Here is a 21,611-nt window from a genome sequence, read left to right as displayed (position 1 = left end):
GGCTACAGGGTGGAGTGTCGCAGCTCAGGGAGATATGAGGGGAAATAGAGCATAAAGTCAAATTCAGAGCTTCAGCATCATGATCCACTCATAAAAAATGCCTTATCTCTCAAACCAGTGCTTTGATCGCCTCCTCAGAGAGACTCAGACGATGGATGCAAATGACAAACAGTTGAACAAACTGCCTCCCACATACATCTGTCTGCACTCTGAAATTAGAGTAGCGACAGTAATTTGTACAGCTCACTGCTTCTCATCCTTTGAAGTAACAAAACAGGAAATGAATACAGCAGGAGAAGACATATATTTATATATATTTTATTAAAAACTGTTGCCTGACAGTTTAGAATATAAGAGACTCTAACTCTGATAGAGTAGATGTTTACAAATGGTCGCTGTTAATGTACAATCGTGAAGAAATGCTTCCTGGACTAGCAGATTTATACCTCACTAACACATGAAATGTATGACGACAGCAGCCAGAGAGCTATAATGACAGAATTAACCGTTTTATTCCTTCACTAAAAAAAACAGGATTTCTCCCACTGTGACAATGGGGTAGTGCAACATACTGTATGGAAACCTAACCAAGAAGAAACAGACGTGTAAAAAATGTGTTTTTAAAACTACAAACCTCGAGTACCCTGGCTAGAAAGTGAGTAGTCCTGCAAACTGGATGCTTAAATGTGTCCTTATTTAGTGACTAATGTCGAACAGAGCACCTATATTATTGCAATTCATCTCAAAACAGGAGATATAAGGCACAATGTCTGCAAAAACAAGCATCAAAATTCAAAATGTTTCCTTTCTTTTGAGCATTTCCTTAGAAATATAGTTCATGCATACTTTCCACAGTATTTGCCCATAAAAAGAAATCCCCTTTTTTCTTTTAAATTTAAAAGAATAACTGATGGAAACATATTTCCTAACAAACCCTGACTCCCAAAATAAGCGGCAGCCTGTGCTCTTCAAACAATAAATCTTCCTATTTTATAAATATTAGCTCTCGGCTTCGATATAAAAAAGGTCAATGTTGCTCTTTCATGTCCATATACACAGTTTTTACCCATTAAACCATTTCTAATGTGGCTAAACAGGCAAAAATACATTTTAAAAACTGTATGAAAAAATATCTACATTATTCATGACATTTCCAGTTTTCTCCAGGATGTTTCTTTAAACCATCATTTAAATGTTTTGTGTGTTAAATTTGAAATATACAGGAGTAAAATCTCTTAACCAGAGAGATCAACCTAAAGAGCAGAACTTCCTGTTTCTTTGTAGAAGCTGGATTTTCACAGTAAAATCCCACCTAGTTGCATCATTGAACTCTTGAACAGACATCGGCGACACTTTGCATCCATGATACAGATGAAACATCTTCGAATATTTTATAATGTGTGTGTGTATTTTTAAATTCTCTTTAGATTTTTTGCTTTAACAAAACGACACTGTAGGTTTTAAACTCGCCAATATCAACATGATCAAATGAAGGTGGACAGTTTTGTATATTTTCTTTCACACAAAAGTAATTCCTTCATCCGTTTGCAATTAAAAATAATTCCCAGACTTCCTCAGCTTTCTGAGGGCTTTAAATATTCCCCGACAACTGTTCCGTCTCACTTCCACAGACGTGCTTCTGGACTTGACCTTTGACCCACAGCTGCGACAAACTATTAACTCTGATCTCAGCTGAGCATCAGTAGATGTTGTTGGTAGAAATTAGAGATCCAGTTCTTTGAGGGGAAAAGCGGTCTGGTTTCCACCCACATACAGTAACGTGGCGTTCTGCAGTGGGTTTAAAGTAAACAGTCCATCCGGAGTCCTTCCTGAGCTGGTGACCCCCGACTTGACATCAATCGGGGGTCGTAAGTTGTCTTATTAACTGGCTCCGGGGCTGTGATGCCACTTCACTGCTGTAAAACCTAATTACTGTTCAAGAATCATCGCCTCCTGGAAGGCTTCGATCCATCTGAAGACACAAATACAAAAACAGAAAATTAGCTACCAGTGGGACAAACATTGTATTGAGACCATTTTTTTAAACTTCACCTCAGAATAAAATGACCTTGTGGTGACCTCTAGGATAATCACAGCCTCGTGAAACTTTACAGCCACAAACTACAGACCTAGAGCATTCAGAGGATGAACGGCTTTCCTAGCTAGATTGACAATAAGGGGGTTTCTGAGCAGTTTACACAACAGAAGTGCTCGCCATCCAATCGCCGAAAAATTTAATTCTTGCAGAAATCTACTGTTGACCTGTTATCTCTCCATAAAGACACTCTGTACCCCCCTAAAAAAGACAAAAACAGGTCTATGAAAAAGAGGAGTGGAGTTGAAAGGGTTAATTCAATTACCTCTGTGCGGTGGGGATGTCGTCAGCTTTAAAGATGTAAAACAGCGTGTTTTTGTGATACAGCTTAAACTGCAGCTTCTGAGCCGGCCCGTTCTTCTCCTCCCTCAGGAAGAAACCGAGCAGCGGCTGACTCTCCAGCGCCGCAACATCCTACAGGGAGAAATTATTACTCAACCATACAGGTATAAAAAGCTGCACAGAGTTTGGTGAAACAACAAAATGACACAGCGTGAGTACCTCGCTGGCAGCGTAGGTGTACAGGACTTTATTCTTGATGACAAACCACAGCCGCTTCCACTGCTTCTTGTTGCCTTTTGACCTGTTTAAGTAGCCGCTCATGGAGGAGTTCTCAGTGTTAGCGGACACCTGGAAAAACAGCATGAGAAAAATTAATCCCTTCACATACAAGATACAAAAAATACACCAAAATGTACACAGCAAATTAATTTATGTTCCTTGCCTCTTTTAGTGCAGCAGGAATCTTCTTCTGTTTTCTCGTGAAGGAGAAAGCTCCAGATTTGATCGGAGAAACTGATGTTGAGGCACAGCGGTCACCTAATAAATAAATAAATAAATAAATAAATAAATAAATAAATAAATAAATAAATAAGCCAAAACCATATGTACCATTATGTATTTTTGTTATCTTCAATATCGTCAACAAATCCCATGAAAAGACCAAAAATGCATTAGTCCGTCTCTCAATACTTTCCTTCTATCAGTTTTTTACAATTATGATTGTTATTGTTTGCTTCACAGACATCAAAAAAGGCAGTCCATTGGTTTTAAGAACAAAAAAAAAAAAAAAATCACAAAAAATACATATATTATTCAAGAAATTAAATCAAATTAGTAGGGGACTGGTTGGGGACTTATTATTTGTTGGGGACTTTTGATTGAGTCAAAATAAACTACATTGAATTTCTTTTATTTAGAGTTTTTAATTTATTATATATTTTAATTTTTCATATTATCTTTTTAATTAAATTTTTTCATTATTACCATTTTTTCTCCTCCCTTATTTTTGAATACTTTGTTATTATTAAATGTACATATTACTTTATTTGTTATGGTTTAGGTTGCTGGTAGTGTGTGTGTTCACAGTGATGAAGGAACATGTCAGCCAGTGCAACAGTGTGGCCCATTAATGTGTTTTTAATATATTGTTTTTTTGTCTCCAATAATGGAGCTCTATGGCACAGAAGGAGAAGAAGATATATTACAGACAATACTTGTTAGTAGGATCAATTCATTGTTGTTTATATATATATATATATATGCTGTTTACGTACTATTCTCCTGCAGTTTGACGAAGCAGTGATCACACACACGTGCCGGCTGGTTCTTCAAGTACTCCAGGTAGTACTTATTGGCGGAGCACGCCTGACACACCACCTGTAGACACACATGGAGCTGCGATGAGAAGACGGTTAATTAAACGACGTGTTGTAGGAGTAGCGGTAGTGGTAGTCTCTTAGCGGTACAGACCCTGCCACAGGCGCGACAGTGATGCCTCCTCCAGGTGAGTGTGAACTCGCAGGTGCAGATCATGCACATGGTGGCTCTCAGGTCTGGGATCCAGATGGGAGCCTTTGAACCCAGCGGGGCCCCAGTGTCGACAACGCCCTCCGCCTGAGTCGAGACAGTGAGGATTAACATGGGCGCATTCAGGGTGAATTTATAACATACACCCACACAGGTGTATAGTTTTACCTCCTCCTGACTTCGACTTGATATGAAGGTGATTTTCTTCTTGGTGTAGTCGTCTATGGCCTTAGCGATGGCCTCCAGCCACTCGTCTCTCTCTGTGGCTGAGCTGCAAGCACAAGATACATCACAGCTCTCAGCTACAGCAAACAACTCAATTTCTAAATATTTACAGCTCATTATGTGCAGAATCTGATGATCACTAAGACTGCGTGCTGACCTGGCAGACAGGATGAAAGAGCGTTCAACACTTTCAATGTTCAGCTCGTTCTGATAGGCCTCCTGGCTCGGTTTACTCACCTGGAAAACACGCAGAAATCCATAAATAACACATTACCACCAGAGATTTGGCGCCATTGAAAATGTATGAGCAAAGCTATAACTGTCCTCAATAATTGACTAGAGCTGATGTTTCAGTATGGATGAACACTTGTAAATTTAAAAGGACTGTGAATCAAAAACAGCGCTTCAAAAGACAGCAAGAGATCAGAGGCGAAGCTATGATAAAAAATGCAATATGGAATCAAATTTTAAATATAAATGAAGAAAAACATCTAAGACAAGAACAAAATCTTAAAAAAGACACATAGTAATGGTAAGAATAGGAATAATCAGTGTGCATAGAGAACATACTAAGTGAGTATATAAAACAAACATGAGTGGGCCACAATCGCAGTGTGTCTCTAACCTTCATCCCAGCCAGAGAGAGGACACTGTTGAGTTTATACTGGCCGGACTGGACCGGAGTGGTGTACATGAGTGCATCATTAAACTGAAGAAAACACAGACAAAAGAAAACGTCAGAAGGAAAGGCACAAGCAACTGCACAGATATCTGTTTTTAGGAGTATTGACAGCATAAAGTGGATTTAGTTATGGCTCACCAGGAAGAACATCCGAGGCTGCATGACTTTCCTGGACAGCTTCATCAGAGTTCCCTCCTTCAGAAACACCTGCAAATATGGACATAAATAGATAAATGTGAGTGTTGTGTTTCTGTGTCTCGTCGTATTTGTTAAACATAGGCAAAGGAAACTAGTTTAAATATCAGTAACACTGGTATTCGGCAGTCTCCTGAAAGAATTCACACCTTTGTGACAAACCTAACTGGAGTATGATGAACTTTGGTTTGGGAGGGATTTTATAAAAAACTGTTTAGAGACTCACCCTGCCTGGCTGGACGATCTCGTGGTGACCGTTGAGACTGTACTGGATCTGCATCAGCTTCTGGAAGTTATCCTGAGAAAACAACATCAGAGAGGTGAGGAGAAAACACGAGGCGGAAGTAGAACAAAACTTAAAACTCTGTGTGGAATACGGACTCACCCCTTGTTTCATGATGTCGTTAGCGTGGTTGGCCACTTCCTTCACGATGCTGAGGGCAGCTGCACGGACAGCAAAAGATAAAACATTAGTGTTTGACGTACGTTCTCTCATGTAATGATCATCCTGGTAGACACTGATGGAGAGTATCGTCTGACCTTGTGTGTCTTTATAGTCCTCGGAGTCCTCTGGAAGGTTCTTCAGATAATCTGGAAATGAAGTTTCAATTTATTTTGAGCAAAAAAAGTGGATATTGTCTAGTTCTGCTAAACTGGACCTCCCAGTTACCTCTCAGAAAAATTGTACAGAGAAAACACATCATGTCCTACAGAAAAGACTGTAGCCCATAAAGGACAACACACATTTTTAATGAACAATTAACACATTATTTGCTCTGGGTCTTGGCACCGGGGAGAGACATAAAACTAAAGAATTACAAAATGTTATTTCCTATATTTCTTCTTTGATGATATAATACGAGTTTTATGTGAAATTCCTCATTTTCAGCGTCTCATTTAGTTTAAATTTATTTTGAATATTTGAAATCTGTTCTGCAGAATTTGTCAAACTGGTACTCCTCAGGTTTCTGTTACTGTCCACTGGGTGCCAGTATGGTACCAAAGCAAAGAAAAGACCTGACTTCACTCACGTGCTGTCAATAAAAGGAGCGCCATGATTCAACAAACCCTTTGACCCTCCAGTGTGCAGCGGTTTGTAGAACCGACCAGAACGAGGTTTGTTTGTACCTGTGAGCAGCAGCTGGTACTGAGGGATCCTCTGCACTGGTTTCAGCAGGTAGTGTTTCAGAGCCAGACTGGCACATCGTGGACTCGTCTGAGACAAAACAAACACAGACACCGAAGCTTCCAATTAACCGTTAGAGATATGTGAAGATAAAACAACTCTTCTGGACGAAGAAGAAGAAGACAAAGAAGAAGAAAATGAGTAATATTCCAACCTATATCCTTTCTCTGTAAGAAAACACATGATACTCAATAAAAACAAACTGTATTTCCAGCTTTACCTCAAACTCTCTGACGACAGCAGCGAACGCGGTGTTTTTCCTGCACTGTTCGTCCAGCAGAGCCACGTTGTTGTCAAACTGGCGGATGTAGGTGGAGTACATCTTCAGGTAAGGACCCTTTTGGACAAAGATGTCCGACAGTCTCTGGTGATCGCTCCTGAAACCACACAGACGTAAACAGTCAGTCAACCGACTCAGTCAGTAGTAGAATAGTAGATGGAAACGTAAATATAAGAAGGAACTCCAGATGGGGATTATTGTAAGAAAAAGTGTTCATTTATTTATACTTTTTCAAATGTAAAATACTGATTTAGTGTTAAAGGTACTACTTACCGAGGTAAGATAACTTCCTTTAGTGTTTATGATTATATTTTACTCACATACTCAACTGCTAAGATCTAGGGATGTAGTAATATTGCTAAATTAAAGTGCAGTAGAGCAGCAGCATGAGGACTGAAATTATCTGAGAGGTTGTAAACAAACCTCCAGTTAAACACAAAGTAGGTAAAACACTTATTATAGAGAGAGAAAATAACGACTGAAGTACCCAAACTGTCTTTTAAAATTGGTAGTTGCACTGTAAAACTGTACAAAGACAGCAATTAGAGCAAGTCGATGTTGAAACGTCTCATTGTTTGAACAGTTTGGATGACAGCTTTTGTCATAGCACTACCTTATAAAGGGGCTTAATTAGGGTGTTTTTCAAATTGTAAGGAAGGTCCGTGAGAGTTGCAGGGGGGTGGGGCACAGAGGGAGAGATGTGAGGTAAAGATACTACGTGAGGTTAAAGGGACAGGTGCATACAAAACAACAGGAAGTTAGCTATTGTAGTTATTGTAGATCATTTATCTACACGGTCAGCAGTTGGAGCTGCAGCAGTGGCCGTGACACACAGCTCATGGAGGATATTAAGGTACTACGTCTATAAATCCACTTAGAAATCATAGAAAAAGTTAGGTTAAAGTTAAGTTTTCCTCAGTATCAAAGTATCCCCCAGGGCATTATGGGAGCTGTAGTTCCAACAATATGTGTGTTTACCAGTGTGCCACTCTGTCCTCCAGCTCCCTCAGCAGGTCTCTGTTGAGCTGGTAGAGTTGTGGCAGGTAATACAGGATCTGGTTGAGGATCCGCTCGTCCACCACCGGCTTCCCATTCTGACGGGTTGCCTTGGCGACAGCATCCCGAAAGTCCTGAAGGAAGACACAGAGGGGGAATACTATCAGTACTATTTCACACACACACACACAGCTGTACAGGGTGGGGTGACACATGACAACACACTGTATTACTGAACAGGAACACCTGGATATCACTTCATAAACTGCCCCCTCCTCCACCCTAACACCACATCTCTGCTGCACGTATTACACACACACAAACACACACACAGAGAGCTGACTCAGCACTCTTGACTTCTAGGGTGCCAACACACACATCCACCTGGAAGGAAGCAGGGAGGCCACGCAGGATCCTGATGTCCTGGTTAATATGTGCAGTATATCCTCACTGCATCATTAACTTTCATGAGACAGCAGCAGAGCTCCTTTAGCAGTAAAAACACATGTGATGAAAAACAACAGTCACACTCAATATCATACGGATCAGTAACATGTTTTTCATAAATTCAATTTGATGTAATATATATATTTCTAAAGAAGTATTTATCTTGTTGTTGTCTTATATATTGAAAATGACATCGCTTTACTGTAATGCAGCTTTTAAAACCAGGAAAAGACAACACTTATGCAATATTACGATAAAGTTTCATATCATATTGATATAATATCGATACATTGCCCAGCCCTATCATGATGTATTGATTATGTATTACTTGTGCACTTATAATAGGGTTTTGGACCCTATGACACAAAGATCTGACAATCAGGGAAAAAATAAAAACTGCACACTTTCAGGTAAACTGACAAACTGTCGTCTTAATATTGACGACATGCACATGAACGTTGGCTACAAATACACTTCAAAAAGAGGGACACAAAAATGTAAACACGTCGGCTGGACGACTTGCCACAAGTATGCACACACTTAGTCACCAACCCACGCACCCACCTGCACACACACATACACACACACACACACACACACACACACACGCTCACTCACTCACTCACACAGAGTGGATTATCTAAGGTATGCGTGTGTCTGGAGGTCGTCTCCGTGGCCTGAGGAAGCAGCTGCCGGGCGGCCAGGCCGTCCGCCGAGAGAGAAGAATGCGATCTGACCTCTTTTCTTGGACAGAGCGTGGCGCCTCGCCCTCCCCCGCCAGCCATAGGACGACAATTTCTACTAATCCTGCGGTGGGTTTCTCTAAAGCCTCGTCTGAGGCGGCCAGACAGGTGGACCCTTGACCCCTCTCACCTGGGACAATTTCTACTAATCTTGCGGTGGGTTTCTTTAAAGCCTCGTCTGAGGCGGCCAGACAGGTGGACCCTTGACCCCTCTCACCTGGGACTCCCCTCAGGACAGACCGACCGACTACAGTCTGTCCTTGACATCTCCATAAACAGAGCTTCTCTGTCCAATGTTACAACTAACAAACTTAAACAAAAGACATAAAAAGTACTCTCATATATTGATAACATTACACGCTAAGTTTACAAATAGAACTTGATTCTGCTGATGTCAGTGTGTACAGTTAAGCATTTTGTCCATGACAACAACCGGACGTCATCCAGTCACATGGTTCCTGTTAGTCTTGGTCTTTTCTTGGGTATTTCTCCCCTGTTTTTTTTATCATTTTTGTCCCACCTGTAAAGTCACTGCTGTTTTGTTTTTGCACCAATAAAAAAAATAATAAAATAAAAAAATGAAGGCTGCTCGCAAGAAAGCTACCACATGGTGATGACTGCAAAACAAAGAACGATGGACTGAAATGTCAACAAAACAATAAACTGTATGGAGAAACTGAGTTGTGTTGCCCGTTTCACCCCACTTACTGTATTTAACATGAAATGATCAATAAAAATAAACTTTTTGGCATTTAAACTCACCAACAGAGCCAAACCAAACCTTAAACTGAGGACTCACTCGTGCTCTCTTTTACTTTCTCTAAAACACACACACTGTTGCCTGACAGATTCTCTCCATAATGGGACCGATCAAAGCGCCGCCTCCCTACTTGCGGCCGTGCGTTCACCTGCCCACTGCCGCCCACGGGAAACCAAAAACCCTCCAACGCAGCAACTTTAAAAGCCTCAGTGGAGGAATAACTGCATTATTCAACTCCGTACGGGCACTTGAGCAAAGACAACACCAGCCAGGACCTCATTAATTCATGTCCATCCCTGGGAGAAAGCTTTGAACGCCACTCAAAACAATCACGGCGCGGGTAACAAAAACATACAGTACCATTTATTATGTTGGGCGCTGCTGAAACAAGTGTTCCTTTAATGCAACTGTGGAATAAATAATACAACTTACTATGTGAAGAAGCTTCAGGACGTCCACAAACCTGAAACAAGAGCAGAAACACATCAGTTAGATGACCATAAATACGGCACATTAGTGTTATTATGTGTTCCGCATCATTATAAAACTCACACTTTCTCTGAGCTCATAATCTCCTGGGCGATGTGCACCACCTTCTTCCTCTTCATCTCATCCTCTTGCTGGAAAGAGGAGAAACACAAACAGTTAAATGCTGCAGAAATGCTAGCAGCGACTGATTTTAACAAAACACTGTACACTCACGGGCTCGCTGCAAACCACCATGATCACTGGGATCCCGTTTCGCTCTGTGAAACCATCTAGACTGAGTTTAAAGCCTCCAAAACAACAGCTCAATCAGAACCCGACCTTTCCATTCTCCCCCTCTCTCTCCTCTCCCTGTGTCTTTCTGATGGTGTGTGTTGTTGAATGGTAATGGGGCGGTCTTTCAATGACTTAATTTGGACCGCAGCCTTGACCGAAATGTCCCCACTGGTCCTATCGGAGCCTGTATGTGTCTGATACCCTGGAGGTCTGAGGGGCATCAGACACAGGTGCTGACAGTATCATAGAGAGGGTCACACAGGACGAAGACACGGAGCTCATTGAGAGAGCTATTCCTGAACCTGTAACCCTTCTGTGTTTGCTCAGCACCCCCCCCCCTTCAGCACACACACTTCTGGAGAGCTGTGACGAACACACTTGGCAGCAAACGTGAACACAATCTCCAGTGGCTGCAGCGACAGTTTAGTCACCAGCAGTGACACGAGAGACGCCCATTGTAATCCGTAAAAATGCTCTGCCAGTTTTACATGTTGGCATCCTGTCGGAAAACAGCTCAGAGTCTGTAACTAGTAACATTTCTGTAGTATTTCCCTCATCTGTAAAGTGAGAATAAAAGCAGCCACATTACAGCAGTGGTTCCCAACATGGGGTTCAGGAACCCTGAAGGGGTCACATGATAAATCTGAGAGGTCAAAACATTTCTGTTGCACAAAGTTTTTCTTTTTTTTTTTTTACTTTTTCGTAAATCTTTGTGAGTTTGAATGACCTTTCAACCAAAAATGGCAAACATTTGCTGGCACCAGCTTCTTAAAGGGTAAAGGTCCTTCAATACTTGACCAATCTAAGAAACTGTTGTCCCCGTTAGACAGTTAGAAACAAAAACATGGGAAAATAGGGTCCAGGCTGAAAAAAATACCCTTTAAATGTGAGGATTTTCTGCTTTTTTTCTATTTTATATCATGCATATTTTAATATCTTCTGGCTTTGGACTGTTGGTCAGACAAAACCAATTTGAAGATGTCACTTTGGGCTCTTTATTTTATAAACAAAATAACTTTTTATCTTACAACTTATTGTCATTTTATCTTATCATTGTTTTTCTATCATATTAATGTCATTTTATCTTTTATATGTGACTAGTGCTTTTATTGCTGAGCTGACAGGTTCTCTTGTCAAAAACATTAAACTGAAACTAAAACAAATAATTGATGATCAACAAAATAAGTCAGATTAATCAATAATAAAAATAATCATTATCTGCTAATATGATTCATTATAATATATGTATAATATATGTGCATTAGTGTGTGTTTTTATTTATTTTAGCCATAATTTCGGTTGAAATGTGCAATGACTGGCCAGTTTTGAAAGAATAAAAGTTGACATCCAAATTTTTTTTTTTTTTTTAAAGTCTTCACTGAACGGCTATTGAAAAATATACCAACAAGGATTATAATAGGGAAACTCCACTGGTGGAAACCAAAAGCAGGTCTGTATAAAAACAACTTTTTATTGTTTTGGTATCGGCCTAAACAAGCATTGAAATGATCCGTCACCAGGCTCTGACAAACGTTTCAGTTTCAGTTTTATTCATACCTAATGACTTTATTACTTTATAGTCATTGCTGTATAATGACTGAATGCAGTTGAGAGGGAGGTGATTACCTGTCGGTCTGCCTCGTCCAGCTGCTCCTTGCTGGAGGTGGAGCTGTTGTCCTCTTCATCTGAACTGTTGATCTCCTCCTCCTCAGAGTGGACGTCCTGCCCCAGCCAGCCACTGCACACATTCAACATATTCAACACAACACACACAGAGACACGCAGCAGAATTTAGCTTTGCTTTATGAGGAATGTTTAGATGTGTGAATGAGAAGCAGGGCAGGGCTGCAGAGGAGAAAAACACTCCCTGGATAAATAAAGATTAAAGATTTGTGCAAGAGGGGGGACTTAATGATAAATTGAACAACAAACTTAATCTTTACTCACAAGAAGCACATGAGTCAGAGTGAAACTCATTCAGAGGTCTTGTACGGTGGAAAACATTGATTACACATCTATAATAGGAATCATTTCAGCGTTTTCATTTTGGTAGGTGGCGGTATGCACTTTTAAAGTTGGTTTGTGATCCACCAATAAACACAGAGAAGAAGCACAAGTGCTGCACGCTGAGTAAAGAGCCAAACATGACGTTGAATATGTTGATGTTTTTAACAGTTTCAGAGAAAGACAACACGATTGCAATACAAGTTTTTTGATGCACTTTACTAGAAAAAAAAAAATGAACATTTGAAGAGTCAGAACTGTTCAACTGTTTTTGTTGTGTTAACAATTGTGATGTCAGTTAGACTTGATCAGTTCAGAGCTATGGAATATTCATTCATTCATCTTTAACCTTTAACCTCGGGTGTGCAAAAACTACAAATTATGAATTTCTTTTTAAAATACAAAAATGTGAAATTATCGGTTATCTTATCAGTGTCGGTTATCGGCATCGGCTTAAAAAATAATCCATATCGTGCATCCCTAGCGATGATATCATTACTGTGAATTCTTACGGCCACGAAAATCATGTAGTGAAAATCTGATATTGTGACAGCCCTAATTGTAATATTGATTTCAGCCATACTGCCCAGCCCTATTTATTATTATATTTAAGTCAGGCCTATATCCATAATATTGTTTCTGCCAATTAAAGAGATTAAATCCTGCGTCTTAATAGACCTGCTGCTGGCAGTGAGACAACATGCTGGCTCCGCTCTACCCTCAGAAAGAGTTGTCTGCCAGGTTACAGCAAGCACCAACATGTGTTTGTGTGTCACTCATGTTTTTAACTTTACTCTACAATTAAGCTGTCCGATTTCAAAGAAATGAGGAGGCGTTAATGTGTTTTGATTTCACCTCCTCATCCCCCGTCCTGCTGTTTCTCTTCCCTACACGACTCTCTGTATAGAGGCCTGGAGAAAAGGGTGATGGCTCAGAATAAATATGAGATAGGAAAGACTGTGGGACTCCAAAAATTCTCACATTTCCTTTCACCCTCATCAGCAATAGCCCACTCTCTCCACTTCCGTGTTTTTCTTACGTGCCTCCCGACAGTTTCTTTGACCTAAATCGTAACACACACTCGCTCTTCCTCCCTTATGCTTTCTCTATAGTGGAGCATTCCAACACACTGGATCCGGCACAGAGCGCCACTTGTTTACAGCCCGAGGCTACTTACATAAACTTAACAGGCTGAGATGCCTGGGAAACACTACAGATTCTCCTCTCCGACACAGAAACACTCCGCTGCATACCAGACAGCATTAAGAAGCAGGGAACATCTTAATTGTTTTTAACGGCTGATTCACGTCGTCACCTAACGTGGCCTCGACTTCATCACTCATAGTGCCTCGGTCTGACAGAGGAAAACAGGAAGCACGGCACCTATCATGGGAACATCACAACAGGCTGGGCCTAATATCAAGAACAGAGTGGCTCAACAGGAGCATTAATAGCACCAATGTGACATGGGAAATTTGCTGATGTTGTCCCTTGACTGTTTTAATTAACACTTCTAGGCGCCAACCTCTGGGTCTGAGAAGTGAAGCCAATGCTGAAGTGCCTTAAACTTGCATTCTTTCTAACAGCCAGCAGGGGGCGACTCCTCTGGTTGCAGAAAGAAGTCTGATTATATAGAAGTCTATGAGAAAATGAGCCTACTTCTCACTTCATTTATTACCTCAGTAAACATTGTAAACATGAGTTTATGGTCTCAATCGCTAGTTTCAAGTCTTCTTCAATACAGCATGATGTTCATTTAGTAAATTATAGTCCCATTTAGAGTCAAATAGACCATAAAGCAGGTATGCTTTAGGGCGGGGCTACCTTGTGATTGACAAATCGCTACCACGGCGTTGTCTGGTGATATAATTTATTTTTACTGGTTCTGTTCACTGTCCTTTAAATCCTTCAATTTAAATATTTAATTTCTCTTTCTATGTATTATGTATCTGCTGCTTTTCCACAGGTGAGATGTAAAAAGAAGATTTATTTTTTCATTTAGCTGGATGAGAACAGAGCTCACTTCAGAGACACAGAGGAGAGAAATGGAGTGATGAGGTTAGGAAGAGGCTAAACGCAGTGCGAGGGCGTGCAGGCCGAGGAAGAGAAGGAGGAGGAGGAGGAGGCTGGTGGTTGCTGGAGGTTTATTTTCCCTGTTCTAGAGAGCTGTGTGGCGTTTCTGCGATTCTCAGACATTTCCTGCCCTGGCCACTGAAAATAACCCACAGGAAAACAGGCCGACCTGCTGCACATCAATGCTCCATTCAAATCCAAACGCCACTGGCTCAAAGGGCAACTTTCACACTCTTGTAAATGCAAACCACTAATGTCACCTGTGCAACCTGTCGCACGCCACGGTTCCCACACTGAAGCTACGGCTCACCTGGAATTACAGAGTGGCAGCAGGTGTTGTAGAGCAGCTGTGGGCCAACATCAACTCTCACACACACACACTAGCTGCCATTATTCACAGCATAAACATGCCTCTTTTCTTGAACTCAACTGGGAAATTTCTTTGATAATGGCGGTTAAACACAACTTTTCAATAGAGCTGGACAATGCTGTGATATAAAACTAGACATCGTCTTAGATTTTGGATATTGTATTATGGCATAAGTGTTGTCTTTTCCTGGTTTTAAAGGCTGCATTACAGTTAAGTAATTTTCTGAACTTACCAGACTGCTCTAGCTCTTCTATTATTTGCCTTTACCCACGCTACCGAGGATTATTTATCGAATAGCTCTTTGTGTAAATATTTTGTAAAAGCACCAATAGTCAATCTTACAATATCGTTCAATATCGATATCGAGGTATTTGGTAAAAAATATTGTGATATTTGATTTTCTCCATATCATCCAGCCCTAGTTTTCAGTATTTTCTATTATAATGAGAGATTATTCTGACTGAGATGATCAATCCTCTTTAGACACGACAGCTGTAACACCTTAGAAAGATGATTTTTAAAAAATTGTATTATTATTATTATTATCATCATCATCATTATTATTATTATATTATTTTATTACAAGTTATTTTTTGTATTATTGTTGTTTATTATATATTATCATTATATTGTTATTTTATTACAATTTTATTATTTTATTACCATTTTTTTCTCCTCCCTTGTTTTTGAATACTTTGTTTTTCAATTTACAGTTACTATCTGTTATTATATGTACATATTACTTTATTTGTTATGGTTTAGGTTGTAGTCTATTTTCCTAAGGAAACAACAAAAAGCATGATTTAAAAAAAAAAATAAGATAAGTGCTGAAGCGATTAGAGGGTTAATAGATAAAATATAAATCAAGAATATCAATAATTTTGATAATCGATTAATGGTCATTTAGTACATAGGGAGGAAAAATGCATTTTATGTCACTTAATTAATTTTGGAAAGAAATTTCTCTACTGTAATAAAATAAAATGCCACAAAAATAGATAGATTAATCAGACATGAAAATAATCATTAGTTGCACCCTTAATTCAGATGTTTACAAACTTCTAACATGTGAGATAACGTACCTCTCGTACTCGTGGTCGAAGCCCCTGTGATAGGGGTCCTGCACCTCATAGATGTCTGAATCGTCTCCGTCAGGGTCATGAGGCCAGCCCAGCCTCGCACCGTGGAACGGCAGGTTCATGTACTCTGGGATCTCCTCATACAGAGGAACGTTCTCATACTCCACTGGCTCCTCTCCGTTCTCTCCACAGATATCAGACTCCACTATGCAGCTGCTGGGCCGCTCCAGGCTCTTCTCCACCCGGTGTGAGTCCACGCTGGTACAGTCCAGAGACTGCCCCCCCTTCGCCAGCAGTTTCGGCAGCATCTTGACAGACAGCCGGAGCTCCAGCAGCTTGCGGAATGAGAGGCTTCTCTTCGAGTCGGCCCGGGTTGCCAGGTCGGCTGCAGAGAAGGACTGCGCCCTCTGCTTCCCCCCCAGCGCCGGAGCTCTGCTCTTTGGCGGCACGCTGCTCCTGGTGGGAATCTGCCGGCTGAAGAAGGTCACGCAGGGTCGGGTGAAGCGCCAGGCTGTTTTCTCCTGAGGAGGCGCGGGCAGCTCCCTCATCGGGGTGTTAGCGTGTGGAGGTGCAGGAGGGCAGATCGAGGGCGGAGGTGGAGTTGGCAGACTGTGTCTCTGAGGTTTTCTGGGGGGCGCCCTCGGCGACCGCTGGTCCTCGGCGGAGAAGGCTTTCCTCGCGTTAGCCAGAGGAGGATGACAGCCGAGTTTGATCTGTTTGGGGAGGCTGTGAGTGATCGGGTAGCGCTCAAAGTCGCCGTACCCGTCCTCCTCATCCTCCACCACCTTGTGCTCCTCGCCCCTCTTTTTGTGGCTCGTTGAGTCGGCGTGTGAGAGCAGGACTAAAGAGTGGGAGGTGTTTTTGTTGAGAGAGGGCGGCAAGTGGATAGTTCTGTGAAGGCGAGGTGAGAGGGAGGTTTGTCGAGGAGGGGGGACGGGTGCGTCAGTTTCATCGTCTCCCAAGTCTTCCTGGGGTAAAAGGTCGACACATGTGTCCTGTTTGAGCTCCTCGCCGTCTGAACTGAGAAACAGACCTGCTAGATTCACTTTCCCCTCATCCTCTCGCATCTCAAGCTCCTGTTTTTGTTCCTCCGCCATGTGATCCTGGGCCTCCACGCCATCCTGCCTCATCAGGGCTGGCTTTTTAAGTCTGCGTGGCTGAGGGACCGGGAGAGGCTTACTGGGGGCAGCAGGGACCTGCAGATCCAGGTGTAACCTGCTGATAGGCTCACTAGGCACTTCTTCCTGAACAGACTCTGCAGAAGACTCATGAGGAGTGATACTCGGGGAGACAATGATGCTGCCTGCAACATCACAGGCCGACTCTGTTAAATCTGTGTTTTGGGCCTCTGTTTGTACATCCTCTTTTGAAACATCGGGTTCATTAACAGCACTTTCCTGGTGTTTTAAAGTCTCCTCAGTCCTCTGTGTCTCTTTGTTAACCAGTCCCCTGTCCAGATGTTTCTGTCTTTGAGGTTTATCCCTTGGCTTTTTGCTAATCCCTCCACCGTCACCCTTATCTACCCTCTCCTCTCGGTTTTCTGCTTTCTCTTGTGGCCTCGTCCCTGCGAATCCTTCTGTAGAAATCCCATTCTGCAACACCTCGTCGTGCAAATCGCTCGTTGTATTTCCGTTTTCCAGACGCTGGCACTGGGAGCAGTCCTGGTGGAGCCCACAGGAGCAGGTGGGAATGATGTAATCCGAGTCACGTTTGCTCGCCTCTGATAAGATCCCATTTCTGGAGTTGAGAAGCGAGAGGCTATCTCCTAAAACTTCCTGTGATAGGATAAAGGGTTCACCGGGTTTGGGTGGCGGGGGTGAAACAGTGGGAGACGAAGCGGGGGATTTGGGAATGCACGGTTTGGGGGCGACGGCCGGTTTTGTCCTCTTGAGAGTAGCAGGGGAGGGTTGGGAGACGACCGAAGGCTGGGAGAGGAGGCCTGGTTTGGGGGCGATGGGTGGGGGAGAGGGTTTGGTGGGAGATGGGAGTTTAGGTTTGGGAGCTAATGGAGGCTTCTTCACACCTGCACATAAAGAAGAGGGAGGAGATTTACAGAAAAGTCAACTCACACTTCCTTTTAAATGAATCATACAACACCATGTCATCACATGAAAGCATTAACAGCTGCAAGATGTCAGGTCAAAAGATCACTCTTAGGGTCAGAGGGGAAGTACTGAAAGCTTGAGTTTAATAAATTCATAAATTCAAAATGATGATGAAACATCCGCTCAACAATTTAGATTTATAAAGTAATTATCTCATGAATGAGTACTGGAGAGTTTACATCTCTCACTTGTGGCAGCAAATACAAAGTAAAACTGGATTATTCAATTCAGATTCACAATTGAATTGTCTCTTCCTTCCTGTTATTGAGAGAGCTTAGCGTGTCTTTACTTCTTCTCTAAATTAAATTGCATAAACTCCACCAGCAGCAACCAATATTAGAAATATAAAGGGCATATTTCTGTTTCTCTTTCTGACAATTTGTGTTGTTGTATTTCTAAAAGTCATGATTAAATGACTCTTTAAGGTCTGTTTGAGCCATGTATTGTTGTCAGAACTAAGTTACACAAAAGTGTATTTTATTGTATGCATTTTCCCCCCATTACTAAAATATTTACTGTAAATAAATACTAATAATTTACTAATATTTGAAGTTGATGAGACAAGCAGAATCCCATTGATTAATCTGGTTAAATAAAGTTTAAATAAAAAAAACAGAGGCTCTACACTAATAAAAAAGCTGTGAATTGAGATTGTTGGCGATATTTTCCGCTCTACTGGCTGAAACTGTTGGCTGGCCGACACCACGAGAAGTGGAGTCATCGAGCGGATGTTTCCGAAAAGGCCAACGACCAAAAAACCGCTCTGCACCCGATTTACTGTACATGCTGCAGATAGAGCCTCGCTCCAAACTCTGTTCAAAAAACAGTAAATTTAAAGTAATTGTGCTTAAAAACAAAAATATATAAGTTATGCAACAGTAATTAACATGTATTACTAATCATTAAGAGCCACTTTTCAATTCGGCATACATGTTATATTAGAAAAGTTCAACTTTAAGAAGTAGTTCACCCAAATGTATATCAAAAAATCACCATAAGCAAGAAGAATCAATCTAAAAAACTTTATCCAGATGTTACTTTTTTCACTTTATTTATAAGCCGAATTTGCTAGCACATGCTACTAATGCAATTAAAGTTAATAAACTATGTCATCGTTGCTATAAATCTGCTAATAACTGAAGTTATACATTAAACTAACTACATTTTAAGTGGAGTTCGGCCTTATGTTTCAGCTGTGAAAAGCAAAGCCAGGTATGTTGAAAAATACATATTTTTTTTTTTACTTTTTCCACTTTATTTATAAGCCGAATTTGCCAGCACATCCTACCAATGCTATTTAAGTTAATAAACTATGTCCTTGCTGCTATAAATCTGCTAATAACTGAAGTGGTTCACCCAAATGTATATAAAACAAATCACTATGGGTGGCGGTGGTGAGCAAGAAGAAACAATCTAAAACTTTATCCAGATGTTACTTTTATATTTTATATTTTCCCTTTATTTATAAGCCGAATTTGCCAGCACATGCAACCAATGCCATTTAAGTTAATAAACTATGTCCTTGCTGATATAAATCTGCTAATAACTGAAGTAACATTTAAGTTATAAATCTGCTAAACATCAAAAATCACCATGGATGGAGGTGGCGGTGGTGAGCTAGAAGAATCAATCCAAAACTTTATCCAGATGTTACCTTTTCCACTTTATTTATAAGCCGAATTTGCCAGCACATGCTACCAATGCCATTTAAGTTAATAAACTATGTCCCTTTTAAATAAATCTGCTAATGACTGTAGTTAAACATTAAACTAACAGATTTTTAAGTGGAGTTCGGCCTTATGTTTTCGCTGTGAAAAGCAACTCCAGGTATGTTGTAGAAAGACAAACAATCAGCCGAATTTGCCAGCACATGCTATTAATGCCATTTAAGTTAAGAAAATATGTCCTCTCTGATATAAATCTGCTAATAACTGAAGTAACATTAAAATAACAGTTTTTTTAAGTGGAGTTCGGCCTTGTTGCCAGGTATGTTGCAGAAAGACAAACAATCATAATAACTCTTTTGCACATAAATCACTGAGGGCAGCAATATTCATGCAAGCAAAGCTGTTTTATCTGTCATGTTAACTGCTTATTGTGGAGTCGGACTTGTTGCATGAACAGCAGGCAGGACAGATGTTTTAAGACAAAGGATTTAACCCCCTCCAGCTGCAACAGGAGCTGTGATATCAAACGGAAAAGGGACATTTTTTGATTGTGAGTTATGATGGAGAAAGCACTCAAATTGAGGTCCTCTTTTATATCTTTTTTTTGAAAGCTGTTATTAAGGAAAAACTGTAATTAACTGGGTAAAAATAGAGAGGATGCTGTGGTCCGTTATAACTCAAGAAGTGTTTAGTTTTAGCTAAACACACAGCAGGATTTGTTGCTAAGTTAGCTGAGAAACCAACCTGTGCTCATGACTCCCGACTGGCTCCTTTCTCCATGAGGAACTTTACTTTCAATGGAAATGAGACAAAATCCGCGTCTTTGACTCCTTCGACACCATTGTCAGTTAGAAAACTACTTCATGGTGAAAATCCATCCGCTGTTGTTCCTTTATCTCTCCAGCGGATGCTCGGATAATAAAGTCTTTACTCCTGTTACTTTTTCCATTTTTTCCCCAAAGTTTTTCAGCCACGGTGCTCGGCTTTTCCCAACTACTGATGTGCAGGTCAAGAACGAGTCGTCTCTTTGAGACGGCTCTTTTAAGTGAACGATAAGAGCCGGATCCCGTCCGAGAACCGAGAGCCGTTTTTTTTCTTTTTTCTTTAAAGGGACTGTTTGTAACTTTTAACACGTATAAATCTACCGGGTCGGTTTCCTATGTGCACTCGCATATGCGCGCTTGCGTGTGTCCGTAGTCTCTGCTGTACTCTGCTCCTCTGCCTGCTGGCCTTCACTCACACACCGCGCGTGTTCTCGCTGTCTCGCTCCACCTCTACACGTGTATACGCGCACACTACACACTGCAGAAGAGTTAGTAGCTCTGAGAATATCTGGTGAATGTACAGTGGACGTTTGTGCATAAATAAATGCTGCAGCTCCTCCAGACCAACAGAGGTTTCCCGTGTCTTGTGAAGTGACGGGGCTCCACAGCGAGTTACTTTATCGTCTCTGACCGGGTGCCGGTGTCTCCCTCTGGCCCCTGGTCGGAGACGATAACGTTTCTCTTCCACTTGGAACAGCAGTGATTCACGGAGAGACCTCCGTCTGGTCAGCTAACATTACTGCCAAACAGGTGAAATATAAAGGGATGTTGTGGTTTTAGCTGATGTGTGTCGCCTCACTGTTTTGAGCGATGCTCGTTCATGTCTATTTAGAGCGAGCAAGCGCGAGCCCGACTCTGACTTTCGTTGACTTAACGGCCACAGATGTCGCTGTTAACAAGCTCTTCTGATTCTTACAAACAGTCCCTTTAATTAGTTCAAGGCAGAATGATAGCACAATTTTCTCCGCGCCACGGGCACTCCATGCACTGACTGACTGAATGTTGCATTCATGACGTCCGTGCGACCAATCAGGTGATGACAGATACGGATCATACCATCAAACAGAGAGGGGCGGTGTGCTGAGGTGCGGAGCGTTGCGTTGCGGTGCGTTGCGGTGCGGTGCACGAATAGCAGACAAGATGAGTGACAGTCGGAAACGAAGCAGCATGTAAAATTATGGTATTCTGGAAATTATAAGGTTTACTATAATTAAATTGAATAATTTAAGTGATATATGTGCACACATACTAATCACAGGTCAAAACACCGCTAAATTTGGCTGAATTATAAAAGGCAGAAGTGGTAAAA

The 21,611-nt window shown here is 41.3% G+C and overlaps 1 protein-coding gene across 1 annotated transcript; it reads right to left on the bottom strand.

The window, feature by feature from the left end:
• Positions 1-301: 301 nt before the first annotated feature.
• Positions 302-20,541, bottom strand: LOC119482943 (FYVE, RhoGEF and PH domain-containing protein 6-like). Its single transcript, XM_037760852.1, has 21 exons — positions 20,223-20,541; positions 15,710-17,729; positions 11,807-11,918; positions 9,971-10,038; positions 9,851-9,881; positions 7,451-7,602; positions 6,413-6,569; positions 6,135-6,222; positions 5,547-5,597; positions 5,392-5,450; positions 5,233-5,304; positions 4,950-5,018; positions 4,755-4,838; positions 4,287-4,366; positions 4,073-4,175; positions 3,848-3,991; positions 3,652-3,754; positions 2,820-2,914; positions 2,597-2,725; positions 2,361-2,509; positions 302-1,972 (listed from the first exon to the last, which is right to left on the bottom strand). Exons 1-21 carry the CDS (start codon positions 20,230-20,232, stop codon positions 1,930-1,932), a joined length of 3,819 nt encoding a protein of 1,272 aa, XP_037616780.1. The 5' UTR covers positions 20,233-20,541; the 3' UTR covers positions 302-1,929.
• Between the last annotated feature and the right edge of the window lie 1,070 nt (positions 20,542-21,611).

Source organism: Sebastes umbrosus, chromosome 23 (assembly GCF_015220745.1).
Source record: "Sebastes umbrosus isolate fSebUmb1 chromosome 23, fSebUmb1.pri, whole genome shotgun sequence".
NCBI lineage: Eukaryota > Metazoa > Chordata > Actinopteri > Perciformes > Sebastidae > Sebastes > Sebastes umbrosus.
The sequence above is the reverse complement of the archived record's forward strand: the minus strand, read 5'-3'. Positions and strand labels throughout refer to the sequence as shown.